At 43.3% G+C, this 18487-nt stretch overlaps 1 protein-coding gene across 2 annotated transcripts in view; it reads left to right on the top strand.

The window, feature by feature from the left end:
- Dhfr (dihydrofolate reductase) overlaps positions 1-10605 on the top strand; it is a 28804-nt gene extending 18199 nt beyond the window's left edge. For both annotated transcript variants that reach the window (XM_052743596.1, XM_052743595.1), the window contains exon 6: positions 7609-10605. In XM_052743596.1, coding sequence (XP_052599556.1) covers positions 7609-7687 — 79 coding nt within the window. In that variant the 3' untranslated portion in view covers positions 7688-10605. The remainder of the gene's footprint in view (positions 1-7608) is intronic.
- Positions 10606-18487: the final 7882 nt, after the last annotated feature.

Here is an 18487-nt window from a genome sequence, read left to right as displayed (position 1 = left end):
CACCCACGCTCCTGGAAGTCACACAAACAAAATCACTAGTTCACCAAGCTAAACTTAGAGAGTCATTTCTTTGGTCTATTGCCAGTGCCCTATCTGGAGTAGAAGTTTGTTCGTATCTCTAAAATGATACATTATAGCAACTTTTAGAAATCCGCTTTAATGGACTTGGAAATGTTCAGGCTTTAATGATTTGGGTGGCCCCTGGCACAGCTGTACTAGTTCTTCTAGGGGAGTGAGGCCTGTCTGTGAAAGCTGTGTAGATTCTGCCGCCTGCTGCTGCTGCTAATGCTGCTAATGCTGCTGCCCGTCCTGGAGACGGCTTCTTGACAAGCACAGTGGGGTCTGGTGGAAACTGCAGTGTGAGGATCCTCTCTGAAGAAACAGCCACACAGCAGCAGGAAACGTGGTCCAGGAGCAGGAAACAGGGAGTGCAGAGCCTGAGGCAAGGAGGAAGTGGGCCTATTCTGTGATCCAGGAGGAGGCCAGGGACATTGTCCCAGCTCTATGGCAAAGTCACTGGAGGGGAACAAGGAGTCTGGATTTGGGTGAAAGCTGAGGGGTCAGAGGTTAAAGTGGCCACAGTTGGGAAGCTGCAAAAGAAAAGCTACCCTTGTGATTCCAGCAGGAAGCCCCCTGATTTGGAAACCTGGGAGCATTTTCATTTAAAAGCACTTTAAACTGTTAGCTATAGAAAGCAAAAGGAAAAGTTAATTATATCAACATTTTTAGACCAGTTCTTAACACATTTCTCCAGATAGTCTCAACTGTGTCTAGTAACTATCCTATGAGTGTGAATTTGGTTTTTTGTGGGTTTTTTTTTTGGGGGGGGGTTGGTTTTTTGAGACAGGGTTTCTCTGTGTAGTTTTGTGCCTTTCCTGGATCTTGCTCTGTAGACCAGGCTGGCCTCGAACTCACAGAGATCCGCCTGGCTCTGCCTCCCGAGTGCTGGGATTAAAGGCAAGCACCACCACCGCCCGTAAATTTGTTTTTTGCACATCCCATAAAGAAACATTAACAACTTAGTCTAGATAAATGAGTAGTTAAGCTTTAGAATAATAGTCTTGTTACTTTATGGAGTGACAGTCTTGGATCTCATAAATTCTGTATTTAGTGATTTCCTTGGGCTCTTCGTTCTAAAGTAACAGGAAATCACAAACCACCCGCACCTGAAGTCCAGCTCTGCACAGGCTCCTGAAGTCTGCAAGGAAAACCATAGTCGGTCATTGCATCAAATGTTTATCTGAAAATCACACCCTGTGTATTTTCTACTTAAACTGTGAATTCTCACGTTATGTGAATATAGGGCTCACCTCTCCCTTATTTCCTCTTTTTTTTTTGCTACTAACAATACGAACAGACTGCTGTGTGATCAGCTTCATTCAAATACCCTTCTAATGCTTACTGTTTTTAATCAGAATCTTCCCATGGCACTAACCCGTAAGGATCCTTGACAAATACTACTGTGACTCTCTGACTTTTAGAAAAGCAAACCAGGACCGTTGCTGGCACAGGCACATGTCATGACGTCACCTGTTGAGACTGAGTGACTCAGTGGTCTTGCTGTGTTTTCTTGTATTCATATATGGCGTTGATTAGAAATGTGCAAGTATTTTTCTGGACTCCCATTCCTATCTCTTTGGTCTATGTGTGCTGTTATGCTACTACTACATGGTCTTATTTGGGTTTAGATGGTCTCATGTAGCCCAGGCTGGCCTGGAACTTACTAACTAGCCTAGGATGACCACCTGCTTCCATTTCTCAGGGGTTGGAATTATGCCTACCTCACTTGGCTTCTTTACATATAGCCATCAGTGGTGCTCGCTTGTACTCAGGAAGTATAAACCTTTGAGCTTTGTTCTGTTTCAGGTGGCTTTTGCTGTTCTGGGCCCCTTGGGTTTCCATTTGAATTTTATGATCAGTATGCCAGTTTCTGATAGGAAGCAGTCTGGGATTCTCATAGGTATTGTATCTGGAGAGCACTGAAGAGAACCGTCTCCAAATACGGTGTTTGAAACCTTGAACGTGATGGAGCTTTTCACTTAGGTAGATCTTTACTCTTGTCCAGTAAGTAATGCTTTACTGCACTCAGTATCTTGCACCACTTCAAGTATATTTTATTCCTTTTGATGCTCTTGTTCTGTTTTCAGACTGTTCACTGCTAGTGTATAAAATGATGAGTCACTCTTTATTGATCTGATGTCCTTCAACTTCATAGTTAGAGCTTAGTAGTTGTGTATACTTGTTGATAGTTTAGAGCTAGAATTACTAGTTCTAACTGTCAGTGCAGTCTCAGCACTGGGATAATGAACTAAAGGTGAAGTTAGAGCTGGCCTGGGTTCGTGCCGTCCGTCTGCAGCTCTTCCTCCGTTCCGTCACATGTTCATTATTTCTTTCTCTTGCCCGATCATCTGGTCCAGAGCCTCCAGCAGGATGAGTAGGAAATTAGAGCAAACATCCTACTGTCTTGTTCATGGTCCTCGTGGGAAAGCGTGGGACTTTATCACGCTGAGGAAGGTGATTTCTAGTTCAGTAAGTGCTTTAATATTGAAGGACTGCAGGATTTTGCTGCATGGTTCTTCTGAACCATTTGACACTATTAATACAGTATATTACATGATTGGGTTTCATAGTAAACTAATTTTGCATTTCTGAGGTCAATTCTACTTGGTACTTATATGTGATTTTTTTTTATATGTTGGTAGAGTCAGTTTGCTACCATTTTATTAAGGATTTTTGCATTTGTATCCCAAAGAGACATTTGTTGTGTGATTTTCTTTTCATGTGTTCAGCCAGTCTTGGAATCAGATATGTTGACTTGCCAGATGAGTTAGGAAGTGATGTCTTTGTGCTTGCATGGGAAAGCTGAGGAATGTGTGCTGGTTCTTTCCTATCCCAGGAGTTTGTGGTGTGTGGAATGAGACAGGACAAGGCCATTGCTGTGACATGGATGTTCTAATCAACACTCCACAGGAACTAAACACCTGTTCCATCACAGCATGTGATAACCACCTGTTCTCTGTGCTAATGTCCCAACAGCCTCCTTAAGGGGGAGTCGAGGGAGTTCCCTAAGGCAGAGGTTCTCAACCTGCCTACTGCTGTGACCCTTTAATGCAGTCCCTCATGTTGTGGTGACCCCCAACCATAAAATTATTTATGTTGCTACTTCACAACTGTAAATTTGCTACTGTTTATGAATTAGTGTAAATATCTGATATGCACATGGTTTTAGGCGACCCCTGTGAAAGTGTGTAAGTGTCTTAGTTAGGCTTTCTACCCCTGTGGTAGACATAATAGCCAAGAGCAACCCAGGGAAGAAAGGGTTTATTTTATCTTATACTTCCAGGTACCAGTCCATCATGAAAAGAAGTCAAGGAAGGATCTGGAGGCAGGAACTGATGTTGCCTACTGGCTTGCTCCTCAAGGCTTATCTGCCTGCTTTCTTATATGCCCCAGGGCCACCTGCCCATGAGTACCACCTCCCACTGGATCCATTCATATAAGTTATCAACCAGACTTGCCTACAGACCAATCTGGTGGGGACATTTTCTCAATTAAGATTCCTACCTCCCAGGTGACCCCACCTTGTGTTGACATAAAAACTAGCCAGCCGAGTGAGGACACTGTCTGGAAGATAGGGGCATTGCTCAGTTCTGGGCCTTTGTCTCTGAGCCTCTATAAACTGGGAAACTTCTCGTTTCTCCTAATGTCCAAAAATGAGCTTTAATATTCTCCACTCCCCTTTGTTTCCCCATCATTCCCCAGGAAGTTTACAGTGTGTGGATTTAGTTTTTATTTATGTTTTAAAAAAGTCAATGATCGCCGGGCGGTGGTGGCGCACGCCTTTAATCCCAGCACTTGGGAGGCAGAGCCAGGTGGATCTCTGTGAGTTCGAGGCCAGCCTGGTCTACAGAGCAAGATCCAGGACAGGCACCAAAACTACACGGAGAAACCCTGTCTCAAAAAGCCAAAATAAAAATTTTTAGAAAAAGTAAATGATCAAATCCACACATTATTTCATCCCTTCTAATTCCTCTCCTACACACCCAACCACTATTTCTTCACAATTTCATGTTTTGTTTTGTTTTTTGTTTCGTCTTTTTTTTTTTTTTCAAACTCACTGAGTCCACTTAATGCAGCCAGTGTATGCGTGACTGTGGAGTCACCACTGGAGCATGGGTAGCCTCTCTGAGGCCACATCCCTGAAGAAAATTCACTCTTCCTCCCCACACGGCCATTAGTGGTCAATAGCTCCTCAGCTAGGGATGGGACACCTTGGCTTCCTCTCCTACCCATGCTTAGACTTTGTCTGGCTTGATCTTGTAGAGGTCTAATGCAGTCAAGTAGTGAGCTCATATGTGCCGCAGCCCTCTCATGTCCAAAAACACAACTGTTCTGCAGCTGGCCACTAATCTGTCTCTTATGTTCTTCCCAACCCCTCTTCCACAATCATCCTTGAGCCTTGTGTGTGTGCATGTGTGTGTGTGTGCATGTGGGGAGGGGTTGTGTGTGTATGCGTGTGTGTGTGTGTGTGTGTATGCGTGTGTGTGTGTGTGTGTGTGTGTGTGTGTATGTATGCATGTGTGTGTGTGTGTGTGTGTGTGTGTGTGTGTGTGTGTGTGTGTGTGTGTGTTATACACTGAGGCCAGAGGTCACCCTCAGGTGCCATCCTCAGCAGCATGTCCTCTTTGAGACTGGTCTGTCCTTGCCTGGAATTCATTCAATTGCTGGCTGGCCAACAAACCCCGAGCTTCTCCTGTCTCTACCTCCACAGCATTGGAAATACACCCTTGCCACCACATCTGATGTTTTTTTTGGTGGGGTCTCAGGCCCTCCTACTTGAGTGGCAAACTCTTTACCACTCATTTTGACCCCCATTGTCTCCATTAACTGAGTATATTACTCTTATGTTTATACAGCTTTCTGTTCAAATGCAGTATTTTTGATTAACACCGTACTATGCAGTTTTTGCTTTTTTAATCACTACTGTAATGAAGTAAAGATGAAAGCAAGACTGTGAGTAGAGAATGAATAGGAAATGAATGGTGAGGCATTCACTAGTCAGAGGCCTAAGAGCCGAGTTCCTGGCATCACAACGGTGGTTTTTCCACACCTTCTTTTCCTGTAAGTCTTTGCCTCTGCGGTTGCTCTTCCACAGCACCAGGCCGGTCCGTCTCATCCCGGGCAGGTCTGCTCTCATTGATCTTGCTCGGAAGAAATTTTTCCGCCTCAAATTTCATGAGGCCTCAACCAGACCAGCAGGTCCAAAAGTTTTATATCAGCGGTATTCTGTTTAATGAGCTCCAAAATAAATCAGTAAGACAAAGGAGGGCCTAGAAGCTGTGCTAGCCCATGGTTTTCATCGCTGTAGGAGAATGCCTGGGGCAAGCTAACTGTAGAAAAGAGATGTTTACCTCACAGTCATGGAGTCTCAAAGGCATGCTACAAGCTTTAGCGTTGCTGCTAGTGAAGACCTCATAGCAGGTGTCCCACAGGGACAGGCATTCCTAGAGGGAGTAATCATACTTGGAATCAAGGAGTTGGTAGTTGGTTCCAAAGCTAGGACCCTTGCCTCTCATCAGTGAACACCCTGGAGTAGATTTTAGGTGCACTGATGTTTTCTCTTCTGACTCCTCCATCTCTTGACTTTCCAGGATGCTGGCATACTTGCCCACAATCTCCAGCAGAGCCTGTGCTTCTGGTGCGATACCCATTTTATTTTAGTTGGAGTTTGTTTGCTTAAGAACTGTTTCAAGAATTCTCTTTGCCTCGGAGAGCTCCTACCGAATCATCTCCAGATTGCTGTGGCCCTTCATTATTTCAGAGCTGCTGTTTATTGACTCTTAATGCTTGAGGATTCTAAATAGGAGGATGTGTGGGTGGAGCCTAACAATAAATAGTACACCAATTCCTGTGAGCCTTGAACTCTAAAGGCCAAGTCCTGGGCTGGGAAGATGGCTCAGCTATTAAAAAGTACCAGCAATGCAAAAATTAGCAAATAGGAAGAGTTGGGAAAACATCTCTGGCCCCCACAGAAACGAGTACATAGACCACACATACTTGAACACATGTGCTCATGCACGCACAGTGCAAGTAGAGTTCTCAGGAAGAGTTTGTTTGACAGTAAGCTGGGGCAGTGGTTCACTACTATAATCTCAGTATTCAGGAGCCTGCAAATTCAAAGCCAGCCTGAGATACAGAATGAGATCCTATCTCAAAACCAAGAAAGCCGGGTGGCAGTGGTACACACCTTTAATCGCAGCACTCGGGAAGCAGAGCCAGGCGGATCTCTGTGAGTTTAAGGCCAGCCTGGTCTACAGAGCGAGATCCAGGACAGGCACCAAAACTACACAGAGAAACCCTGTCTTGAAAAAAAAAAAAAAAAACAAGAAAGTTTAGAATTGTGATTATAATTATAACCATTATTAAAAAGACCAAAAGATATTAGAAGAAAAGAAACTAAATTTAAGGCGAGTTCAGAGTTCAAGCTTAGTTTCACAGTAAAATTACTATTAATACCATGACTCCTAAGTATACTCAGCTGGTCGTATGTAAGATTTTATTATTCTTGGCTTTAGAAAGAACCTTTTGGTGCTCTGCTTTTGTCTTAGTAACTGACAGTCTTGGTGCTGAATTTTTTTTTTTTTTTCGAGACAGGGTTTCTCTGTGTAGCTTTGCGCCTTTCCTGGGACTCACTTGGTAGCCCAGGCTGGCCTCGAACTCACAGAGATCCGCCTGGCTCTGCCTCCCGAGTGCTGGGATTAAAGGCGTGCGCCACCACCGCCCGGCTTGGTGCTGAATTTTAAACACACACACACACAAAATACTCAAATGTGACTTTTTGTTTGTTTCAGGTTGTTTTCTTTTCTTTGGGGGTGGGAGTTGTGACAGGGCTTCTCTGTGTAGCCCTGGCTGTCCTAGAACTCGCTCTGTAGACCAGGCTGGCCTTGAACTCAGAGATCTGCCTGCCTCTGCCTTCTGAGTGCTGGGACTAACGGCGTGCACCACCACCCTTCAACTTCAGTTTTTTTTTTTTTTTTTGGTTTTTCGAGACAGGGTTTCTCTGAGTAGCTTTGCGCCTTTCCTGGAACTCACTTGGTAGCCGAGGCTGTCCTCGAACTCACAGAGATCCGCCTGGCTCTGCCTCCCGAGTGCTGGGATTAAAGGCGTGCGCCACCACCGCCCGGCTCAACTTCAGTTTTAAGCAGCTGTAGATAAATTTGTTTTTCTTTTCTTAGAAATGTGATTTCAACTGTAACTTGCAAAAAGTTACTAAGGAATTGCCTACCTCATTGGTAGAGTGGAAAGATAGACGAGAAATAGGAACTGGGGTTCATTTGTGAGGGAAAAAATGTAAGTCAGAACTAAAGAATAAGATACGGGGCTGTGCATTTCCAGCTTTCCACGACTGGCTGGTTTTCTTCTGCTGCCGTGTGCTGTGTACATGTGGCTATTCACTCACCTCGGGAGTAGCCTGCCACTTTGAAGTGACCAAAGGCAGGAAAGCCTTTCTCACTTCACAGTGTGGGTGCCCTTGCATGAGAAGTCAGGGGAGATATTTTGTGCCTTCAGTGGGTGTAGAACTAAGTCATGAACCTTCTTCTTTTCCAGATACCCAGGTGTCCTTTCTGAAGTCCAGGAGGAAGAGGGCATCAAGTATAAATTTGAAGTCTATGAAAAGAAAGGCTAACAGGAAGGTGCTCGCTGGTTGACTTGAAGCTCTCCTGCTTTCCTCCTAAAATTACTCCTTCTTACAAGGCCATGGACTTCTGTTGACTTTGGATCTATGAGTGATTCTTTCTTTGGGGGTTAGTTGGGGGAAAGTGTTTGTTTTGAGTTGCTGAAGCTGGAACCCGGGGCCCTGTGCATGCTGGGTAAATGCTGTGCTACTAAGCCACACCCCAGCCCCTGTATAATTCTATACAATATGTTTTCATTTCCATTAATCTAACCAGGTTATATTAAATATACTTGAAGAAACCCTGCTTTCTGTAAAGGTCTCAATGCCCCGCCCACGTGGCCTCAGGTGGCTCCCTGGAAGATGCATAGGGTAGTGTGTGTACAAGAGAAGACCCCAAAGAGAGAGAGCCCTTGAGAGCATCAGCTCATGTGGGGGCTCAGAGAGATAGGAGCTAGACAGATAAGTCCAAAGGGTGGAAATGGGTTTTAAACAGCAGAGCTGGAACTCAGACTTTAAAAGAAAATTAGATCAAAGTAGAGACTGAATTATTCTGTGCACATCACACTCTCGGCAAAGTTCTGTTCACTCAGACAGAAAATCGGTAAATTGAGTTCTCCATTGTGTTCCATGGAGAAGGGAGCAGGTGGAAGATTATGTAAGGTCTGAAACACTGAATCTCTCCGTTTCTCATCTTCAGTGAGTGAGATTCCAAGGGGTGTTTCAGCGACAGAACAAGAATAGGCTGCTTTCTCAAAAAAAAAAAAAAAAAAAAAAAAGAACTAATAGCAAGCATAATAGCTACTGTTAAGAATTCAGAGATAATGAATTGAGAATGGATATTGCTTGAAATGAAAATTAATAAGTTAGAAACTAAACTTTATGAAAATGAAAAAAAATGAGAATTAAAATGCCTTTCTTATCATCTCAGCAGGGCTTATATCATCAGGTCAAAAAAAGATAGTATTTTCAGACCTGCCTTGTTAATTAATACAATCTTTTTTTTTAAAGAATTTTTTTATCTTTCACTTGACAGTTTCATATATGTAGATCCAAATCCCCACTCCCTCTCCCTCCACTGCCTTCATATCCTCATTTTTGTTTTTCCTAACCCACTGAAAACAGTTAAGGTGTTCTTCATGATCCTAGGTGTATGGATCATGGGCAGCCTGCAGTGGCCACACCTACACACACCCAGCCGCCATCAGTTGCCAATAGCTCTTCAACTGTGGATGGAGCCTCATGAGCCTCTCCTAATCCATGCTGGACTATTTACTGGATTGATCTGCAGATAACCATATTGATCTGCAGATAGCCAGAGCTGCTGTGAGCTTGGGAGTGTAATGGCCGTGTGCTGTCCAGAAGACGGCATTATATATACAGCACTCTTCCTCCTTCAGGCCTTTCATTCTCTCCAGCACATCTTCCCCAATGTTCCCTGAGCCTTAGACAGGGTTGTTGACATAAATGGTCTATTCAGAACTGAATATTAAGCAATCATTTATTTTCTTTGTTCCGTTATGAGTCTCTATGCTGACTGCTGTCCACTGCCAAACTTTTGCTCTGACTGGAGTTATGAGCAGCACTAACCCGGGCTATAAACCCAGATATTTAGAAGGCACTTTGAAAACCTATCCATTTAGCAAACAACAATAGTAGGTTCCCCTTCGGAGCCCATGAATCCCACAGCCATGGGCATTTGACCAGGTTTACGGTACCATACATGTGATTGCTCTCCTGTGGAGCGGGCCCTCAGATCCGACTAGAAAGCAGTTGGTTACCATGATAGTCATGCCATGACTGCACCAGTAGGTTAGTAGTGTAACATGCGGGGCCTACCACTTGGTAAGTCCATGAATGACTTTTCTCCCCTGGTGATTTGCATAACACCCGGCACTGTGAAGGCTGTCCAGGAAGGAGGAAGCTTGCAAGTCAGCTCCAGATTGATTTCTCCCTGTCCTGCGACCACAGTGTGCTGTGCCTTCAGCAATAGGGGCTTGCCGTCTAGCTGTGGTGACCAAGCCAAGAGCAATGGCAATAGCCTGTGTTGTTTGGGGAGCCTCCATAACCAATTGCTCCTAATGAGGTGTCTCGTACCTTGCACTGAGATTCATTTAATTCATTCATTTAGTGACCTGTGTTTTCATTTAATAATCGTCCACTAGTGTGTAAGGTACCACCATTCAAATTTTTTTTTTTTTTAGTTATAATTACATTACAAAGCAGTGGGGTGTTTCTTAGTTTTAGTTAACCCATACTATAGATACAGTCTTTTGAATGTAGTCAATTCAGTTTCATAATATTCTAGGTTTGAACCCAGAAATACTACCTGATAATCATGAACAAATTGCTGAACTCAAGGAGCCAGGGGGACAGCTGAATTAGTTCCTATAAAGCATGGGAACTGAGTTTGTGTTATGCATCAGTTTCCTCTAAAATTAAAACCTATCTTGAAAGCTGTTTTGAAACAAGATAATATAGAGGAAGTGAAACTAGAGGATAGTCTAAGGGGAGGTGAAACAGTCTGTTCTGCTAGGAAGTTCCTTAAATTCAGGAAGCAAGCAACTCGAAAGGGTTTAGGAAGTTCCTGAATCTGACCAGGCACACTAGACCCCACCCTTCCCAAGCACATATAAGCAGTGATTGTCCAGGGACACTGAGACAAGCTGGGCTATGTAGAAGAACAGCTGAGCCTCCTGGAAGAGCAGAGACCAGTGAAACTGTCTGAAAGAGGTTTAGATCTACTGAACTACCCGGAAAGGACGCCCCAACCTGTTGAGCTGCCTGTAGGTTGTATAATGCACTACAGGTTTCCAGATTTCATGAGCTGTCACCCATGCTGGTGTGGGCTTTTGGTGATGCAACTGTCTTTGAGTCATTTCTGCTTCTGTAAGTAAGCCCAATAAAACTCAATGGTTCACCAAGTTGAATTTTGGTGGTATCCTTCCTTTGGCTTTCTATATTGGGTTAGTAGGCATTTGTCCATGTCTCTTCAGGAAGAGGGTTTTGTAATAGTTTGGATCCCTGGTGCCTGTGTAAAATGCCAAGTGCAGTGGCATATGTTTGTAACCCCAACAATAGTGGGGGAAGGGAAAGACTGGCAGTTCATTGGCAAACCAGACTGGCCCAGTTAGTTCCCAGTACAGTGAGAGTTGCTGACTCAAAAAGTGAGGTAGAGAACCATAGAAGATACCTCATATTAGCCTCAGGCCTCCACACATGCACACATGCACACACCCCAACAAGTACATACACATCACACACAAAAAGAGAATCCAAAGGAAAGTGTTAGTTTGTAGCTGGAGTTTTCCTGCCTGGCCCACAGTCAGGACAAATCTCTCTCACCTGCCAGTCCCACAGCCGCTCAGACCCAAACAAGTAAACACAGAGACTTACATTGCTTACAAACTGTATGGCCGTGGCAGGCTTCTTGCTAACTGTTCTTACAGCTTAAATTAATCCATTTCCATTAATCTATACCTTGCCACATGGCTCGTGGCTTACCGGCATCTTCACATGCTGTTTGTCATCATGGCGGCTGGCAGTGTCTCTCTGACTCAGTCTTCTACTTCCCAGCTTTATTCTCCTCCTTGGCCCGCCTACACTTCCTGCCTAGCCAATGGCCAATCAGTGTTTTATTTATTGACTAATCAGCAACACATTTGCCATACAGAACATCCCACAGCACAGTTCTTTAAGCCTAGACTTATGTTTATTGCCTTTTATCTGTTTTTTTTAAAGATTTATTTATTTATTATGTATACAGCATATATGTGTTATTATGATTAGGATTTTTGGAAACTGTATTTCATACAAAATTACTTAAGCTATTCAGTCACAGACTCTGTTTTCAACAGGAAAATGAGGGTACAGAGCACTAAGAGTAAAAGTGATTTTCCAAGTCTCCCATCAAGGGAGGGAGGACACGCCACACAGAACAGAAGGGGTCAGTTCTACAGAAAAGTTGCACATCAGAAGAAAACAGTGCGGCTTTCTCACAATGAACATAACCTGAAAGCTACCCGTCTCCAGAGCTCGTGGGACTCAGGGGTTCGGTCAGGAAAAGAAACGAGCTGTTTAAAGGAGAAATTGAAGTGGCCAGTCAGCACACCCAGAGGTAAACTTCCCACTAGAAAGGAGGGAAAACAGGCAAAAATTGTGATGTGTGACGATCTCACCATTGTCAGACTTAAGTGTTGTTGATATTTCCTAAAGATGAGGACGCGTACACTCATGAACACGACAGCAGTTTCACAGTGGATAAAAGGCAGGAGAAAAGCTCATACCTGTGATAATGAAAAGCTGAAAGCAGCCTGGAAACCCAGAGACAAAGAAATGATTATATTCCTATTTCAGGATGAGTTCTGTCCTAAGCACATTCTGAAACACTTCAGTGAAAGTGGTCTATGTAGTAGGTCATACCAGAAAACACCAGCTGGGATATGGAAAACAAGAAACCTGGTTCAAGGTCAGTAAGGAGATTCCCACTGGCAAGCTGATATACCTGGGAAATGGAGGAAAGCTGGAGTATGTAGACTCCGGTCGTTGGTTGAGGGATGCTCCAAGTTGTCAGCTTGTTGCTATGTGTAAACTGAACACATTCCAGCGGCTAAGGTCCCAAGTGTTTGCAATAGAAAGCTGCTGACATGAATGCAGAGAACACTAAACACTCCAGCAACTCCATGTTTCTGCTACTCTCTGCATAGAAAAAAAAAAAAAAAGTACAGCCCAGTAATTTATTTGAAGTGTAATGTGTATCAGAAGCTCAGGGTAAGGGGGTTGATAGTAGCTGACTCCAGCGCTTTGGCCACATTGAAAACCAGATGTGATATGTTTTAAAAATAGAAGTAGAGGTTGCTGGTGGACTTTGAATTTGATTTTAGACTCACTGAGTGTGGGCCCTGGCCCCCCACTGTGAGTGGCAGCCGCCTTGCTTGCCGACCTTGACCAGATGTCCTCCCTATTCAGATTCCCTGCCGGTTTCCTTCTCACCTAACATTCTACCGGAGGTTCTTTGTTCCTGTATCCTGCATTTGGTGTAAACAGCTTAGATGCAAAAATGTAGCAAACTTCTGCCCTCCGGGGATCCGCCATTGTGCTGTAAGCCTGTATTTAAGGTTTCCTCCCTCTTTCAATAAACGGCATTCGGCTGGCATTCAGCATTCAGCCGTGGCGAATGACTCGCTGTCTCTTGTCCCTTATTTTTTAATCCACAGCCCCTCGCTCGGACATGGTGAACGGGTGGTGATAGCGCGGGCGTTATCCCTACAAATGGAGGTTCCTACCGAGATCCGAGAAAGAAGGGACAAGCTGATGGACACCCGAAAGGTAAGGCTGGCCAGCAATTTAAAGAAAAAAGAAAAGATAAGGGTGAATTGAAATGGGTGCAGCTAGCTCACAGTCAGTTGATTGGACTGTTGAAGCAGGAAGGCACCGAAATTAAGAAAGGGCAAGACAGCTAAAGATTTTAAATAAAAAAGGAAATCTTCCCAAAAGAGAAGAGGGAAGGAAAGGAAATTTCCCATTAGAAAAGGGAGAAAAAATTTTAATCAAGAAAAAAGGATTTTCCCGGTAAAAAGGGGAAAAATTTTTTGAAACTAGGCCTAAAGATTGGGGCCCTGTAGAGGAAGGATGAAGGAAAGAGAAAAGCCTCTTCCCAGTGGTAATGGAGGAAGAAAAGTCTCTTTCCAATTATAGAATTTTCAGGATAGCTGAAACTCTGAGCTCTTTCTGCCTGCCAGCACAGAGCGGCAGCATCTGAATTACAAAGAATCGGCAGGTGGGCCTCATTGCTGCTGGCTGAACAGCAAGCGAGCCCAGAGGTTAGAAGTTTGGCTGTCTGTTTGCTTATTCTGGTTCAAATGTTTTTTATTTTTCCCTCAGAATGGGAATAATTCAATATTTAGGATCCCTTCGTGGGAAATGTTTTTGTGTTTTTCCCTTATGGCGGGAATAACTCATTATTGTTAGGTAGTCCCTTCATGGGAGTAGGAAGTTTAAACTTGAGTTTGTGTGTGCGGGGCGCGCACCCAGTGGCGGTAGCGGCGGACAAAGGCATGCAAGAGATAGCGCCGGTGGGAGTTGGAGCTGCGATGGAGCGTGGCCCGGCCGGGCACCAGCACTAGAGCCCAGGCACGGGCACTAGAGCCTGAGCACTGGGCGGAGCCAAAGCTAAGCCGCAGCTTCAGCTCCTGCCAAGTGAGCAGAGGCCCGGGAAGGGACTAGCGCCTAAAAGTTTAAACGGGCCTAACTTCTGATGAAAAATGGTTTCAGTCAGGACATTGAATGCTAAGTCAATGCTGTGTGAATAAAGGATGTTTTGTTCTTTTGATTGTCTTAATAAATGTTTAGATAAATGTTTGATTCTCATGGTAGATAAACTAAAGGAACAAGATTCATAATTTTGAACTATATATTAGGTGTGTTCTTGTCTGTTGATCATTACTGAAAATTTGGTTCTGCAATTTAAGTTGCTTTCTAGAAATTCTTGGTTTAATTCTCTAGAAATATAACACCTGAAATGGATTGGGTTGTTAGCTTATTAAACAATGTTGCTAAGATAAACCAATAAATAATAATCTCTTACTGATAAAGAGGTTACAAAATTATTTTTCCAGTAAATAAGATACAGGTAAATTGTTTGGTCCACATTGTTAAGAATTGGATATTTGCAGCCGGGCGGTGGTGGCGCACGCCTTTAATCCCAGCACTCGGGAGGCAGAGCCAGGTGGATCTCTGTGAGTTCGAGGCCAGCCTGGGCTACCAAGTGAGTTCCAGGAAAAGGCACAAAGCTACACAGAGAAACCCTGTCTCGAAAAACCAAAAAAAAAAAAAGAATTGGATATTTGCATTAATGTGTTACTTGGAATTTATAAAAAAGGATCCTCTTCTTAAGATTTTATAAAAATACTCCAGAGTATTACCTAAAGTTACCTTTTCAAATCATAGAGATTGTATTTAATGCTTTTATAATTGGCATATGTAAAAAGGACCATAGAAATAGAAGCTGGTGATAGAATTGCTCAATTATTATTGCTTTCATATTTTAAAGGCAAAATGGCGCCTATATGTAGAACTGGAGGTTTTGAAAGTACAGGAGAAAAGATGTTTTGACAAACAGTTATCAATGATAAACAGCCTAAATTAAAAACAAAATTATATGGGATTGAGATTGAAAGATAATTGGATTCTGGTGCTGGATATATCTATAATTTCACAAGAATCCTGAGATCCCAATTGGCCCCTTAAGAATTCCATCTCTAACCTACAAGGTATCGGCACAGCTCAGATGCCATTGCAGAGCAGGCTACTTTTAAATTGGAAGGATGAGGAAGGTCATGCAGGAACTTTTCAATCCTTTGTGCTACCTGACATTCCAGTGAACTTGTGGGGACGAGATGTGTTAGGCGGCATGGGAGCAGTGCTTAATACACAGCCTGTACAACAGATACTAAAAAGTCAGGGCTACTGCCCAGGCAGAGGCTTAGGAAAAATGTTACAAGGAGACCCACTCCCTATGGCAGACAAAAACTGTCACTAGAGGTCCTGGGGATACAAGAGGATTAGTGTCTTTTCCATAGGGGTCACTGCGCAGCAGCCTTCGATTATACAACCAATAAAAATCACTTGGAAAAGTGATGACCCTGTATGGGTTGAACAGTGGCCCCTTACTAAAGAAAAATTGGAGGCTGCGAACACATTAGTTAAGGAACAGTTAGATGCTGGTCATATCATTCCTTCCACTTCGCCTTGGAACTCACCTATATTTGTTATTAAAAAGAAGTTAGGAAAATGGAGGCTATTACAGGATCTTAGAGCTGTAAATAAAACCATGCTTCTCATGGGAGCAACACAGCCTGGCTTGCCTGCTCCTGTGGCAATTCCTAAACATTGGCATTTAATTGTGGTTGACTTGAGGGATTGTTTCTTCACCATTCCTTTGCATTCTGAGGACAGTCCTCGCTTTGCTGTTAGTGTTCCTTCAGAAAATCTTAGAGAACCTTATCAGAGATATCAGTGGGCGGTATTGCCTCAAGGAATGGCCAATAGCCCAACTATATGTCAAATTTATGTGTCTTTGGCCCTAGCTCCAATTCGAAAAGCTTTTCCAGATGTTTATATAATTCACTACATGGATGATATATTAATGGCTGCTAAAGATAAAAAACTTGTTTGATGCCTTTTCTAATTTACAAGAGGTTCTTAGCCTGGCTAATTTACAGATTGCCCCAGAAAAGGTACAGGTATCTTTTCCCTATCATTATTTAGGTCATGAATATTTTGTTTTACTCATTCACCTACTGGAGTGTTTTGGCAAACAGGTCCTATTCTATGGGTACATTCCCCAGCTTCTCCAGCAAAAACCATTACTCCTTATCCACAGGCTGTTGCTCAGATTATATTTAAGGGAATCAAGATCAGTGTTCAAACTTTTGGTAAGGAGCCAGATATTGTGGTGACCCCATACACCCAGTCTCAAATAGCATGGTTGCAAGCTAATGATAATGATTGGACCATATTGACATGCTCCATGCAGGGTCGGTTTGATACTCACTACCCCTCCAATGATGTGTGTCATTTTTTTAATTGCATCCTGTTATATTTCCCAAGATAGTACAGATGACTCTTATTCCTCAGGCCCATGTAGTATTTACTGATGGCACTTCACGTGGTTTTGCTGTGGTGGTTTCTGGTAACATAGTGAAGAGAATGAAAGTTCAGGGCACTTCTGCCCAGATGGCAGAGGTACAGGCGCTGTTGCTTGCTTTACAGATGTTTTCTGATGAGAGTGTAAATATTTATACTGATAGTCAATATGTGGCACATGCCATTATGCCTTTAGAGACAACAGCCTACATACCGTCCATTTCTCCCATTCATGAATATTTATTGCAAGTGCAAGGACTAATATGGTCCCGCTCACATAACCTTTATGTGGGCCATATTAGAGCTCACACTCAATTGCCTGGACCTCTAAGTGAAGGTAATCAGAGGGCTGATGCCATTACTCTATGGCTGTCACATTAGTTTGTTCTGCCTTTGATAAGGCTACTCAGTTGCATCAACGTTATCATCTTAATGCTGGATCTCTTCGTCATCACACAGGCATAACCCAGGAACAAGCCATCCAGATAGTTAAATCATGTCCTATTTGTGTTGAATTTTTACCTGTTCCTCATTTGGGAGTTAATCCCCGAGGACTTTTACCTAATCATGTGTGGCAGATGGACGTCACACACGTGCCTTCCTTTGGAAAATTACAATATGTCCATGTGTCTATTGATACATATTCTTCTCTAATTTTTGCTTCTGCTCATTCAGGGGAAAAGGTTAAGGATGTTAAGAATCATTGCCTTCATGCTTTTGCTTACATGGGAGTACCAAAATGCATAAAGACTGATAATGGTCCTGCCTACAGCAGTACGGGATTTTCAAAATTCTGCCAAGACTTTTCTATTGTTAATAAGACTGGTATTCCTTATAATCCTCAAGGACAGGCTATAGTAGAACGCTGCCATCGTACCTTAAAAACATATATTTCTAAAGTAAAAAGGGGGGAGCTAGAGGCTCATCTCTGCTCTCCACATTCTATTCTTTCCCTTGTTTTATATATTTTAAAATTTTTATCGGTGGATTCTGCTGGAGTATCTGCTGCAGATAAGCACTGGAGGGCTCCTGTTGCAAATCATCCTCTGGTGCGATGGAAGGATCTTTCTACTGGCACTTGGAGGGGACCCGATCCGGTGTTGGTGTGGGCCCGGGGATCTGTTTGTGTCTTTCCGCAGGACAATGAAGTTCCTCTTTGGGATCCTGAGCGCTGTGTGCGCCCTGTGGCTGCTGCTGAATCCCGACATGGCAGAGACCTATTGGGCCTTCGTAAAAAACTCTCCCCTTCTGATGCCAATGGGGATTGAGAGCCCAATACAGCCAGCCTTGGCAAGCATTAACATAAGCCTCGGAACTGTAGCCATGTGGTTGGATTCTTCAGAAGGTAATGTATGGTAACTTTTTCCAAAAATGTTGAGAATGTGTCACACCTTGGAGATTAAGGATAACTCTGAAGGTCACTGACCTCTATTTGTTAACAGTAGCATGCCAGCTAAGCCTTTTCACATTTTGCAACCCTCTTCAAGCTGGTGTAGTACCCTACTTTTCAGGAGTGGCTCTGTGCAACATTTATTGGCCTCCTGAAATTCATCTAGCCTTTTTGAAGATACCTTAAAAGTGAGCCTGAATGTAGACATTAATGAGACCATTAGTTCTGCTCCTTGTTTGCTGTTTTTGTTTTTGTTTTCTTTATGGTTCTTAGTTGTTCTTTTGCAGACCTGCCAGCCTAAGTAGTGCTGGGATCAAGAAAAATGGGCCTTGGTGGTTCGTGTTCCTGGAGCTGCGTCCATGCCAGTGGACCATGGCAGTTAGACACAGATGATGCTCACACGCTCCAGAAGAGACTCTGACATCGCTGTTGCCGTTGTTGCTGTTATAGCGGTGGTGGCCACTGCTGCTATTGCTTCTGGAATGGCTATTTCATAATTGGGTTCTACAGCTAGCACAATGGAGACCCTGGCAGCAAAAGTATCTACCACAGTTAGTTAATCTTTTATTTTATTGGGCACGATAAATTTAATTCTACATTTATACATTTAAATTGGCTTTGAAAGTTGTAAAAATTATTTAAACTCAAGTTTCATTTGCCTATGGGATACCATCTTACAAGGACTCCAATTTGCAGTAAGGCTCGTTAAGGAAGGGAATGGCTCAATTGCCTTTAGCCTACTGGCTATGGGTGGGTTAGGACTTCTGTTGGTCTTT

Source organism: Peromyscus californicus, unplaced genomic scaffold (assembly GCF_007827085.1).
Source record: "Peromyscus californicus insignis strain IS unplaced genomic scaffold, ASM782708v3 Scaffold_18__1_contigs__length_77618521, whole genome shotgun sequence".
NCBI classification, from domain to species: domain Eukaryota; kingdom Metazoa; phylum Chordata; class Mammalia; order Rodentia; family Cricetidae; genus Peromyscus; species Peromyscus californicus.
Note: the sequence above shows the minus strand (reverse complement) of the source record. Positions and strands in the feature narration are given on the sequence as shown.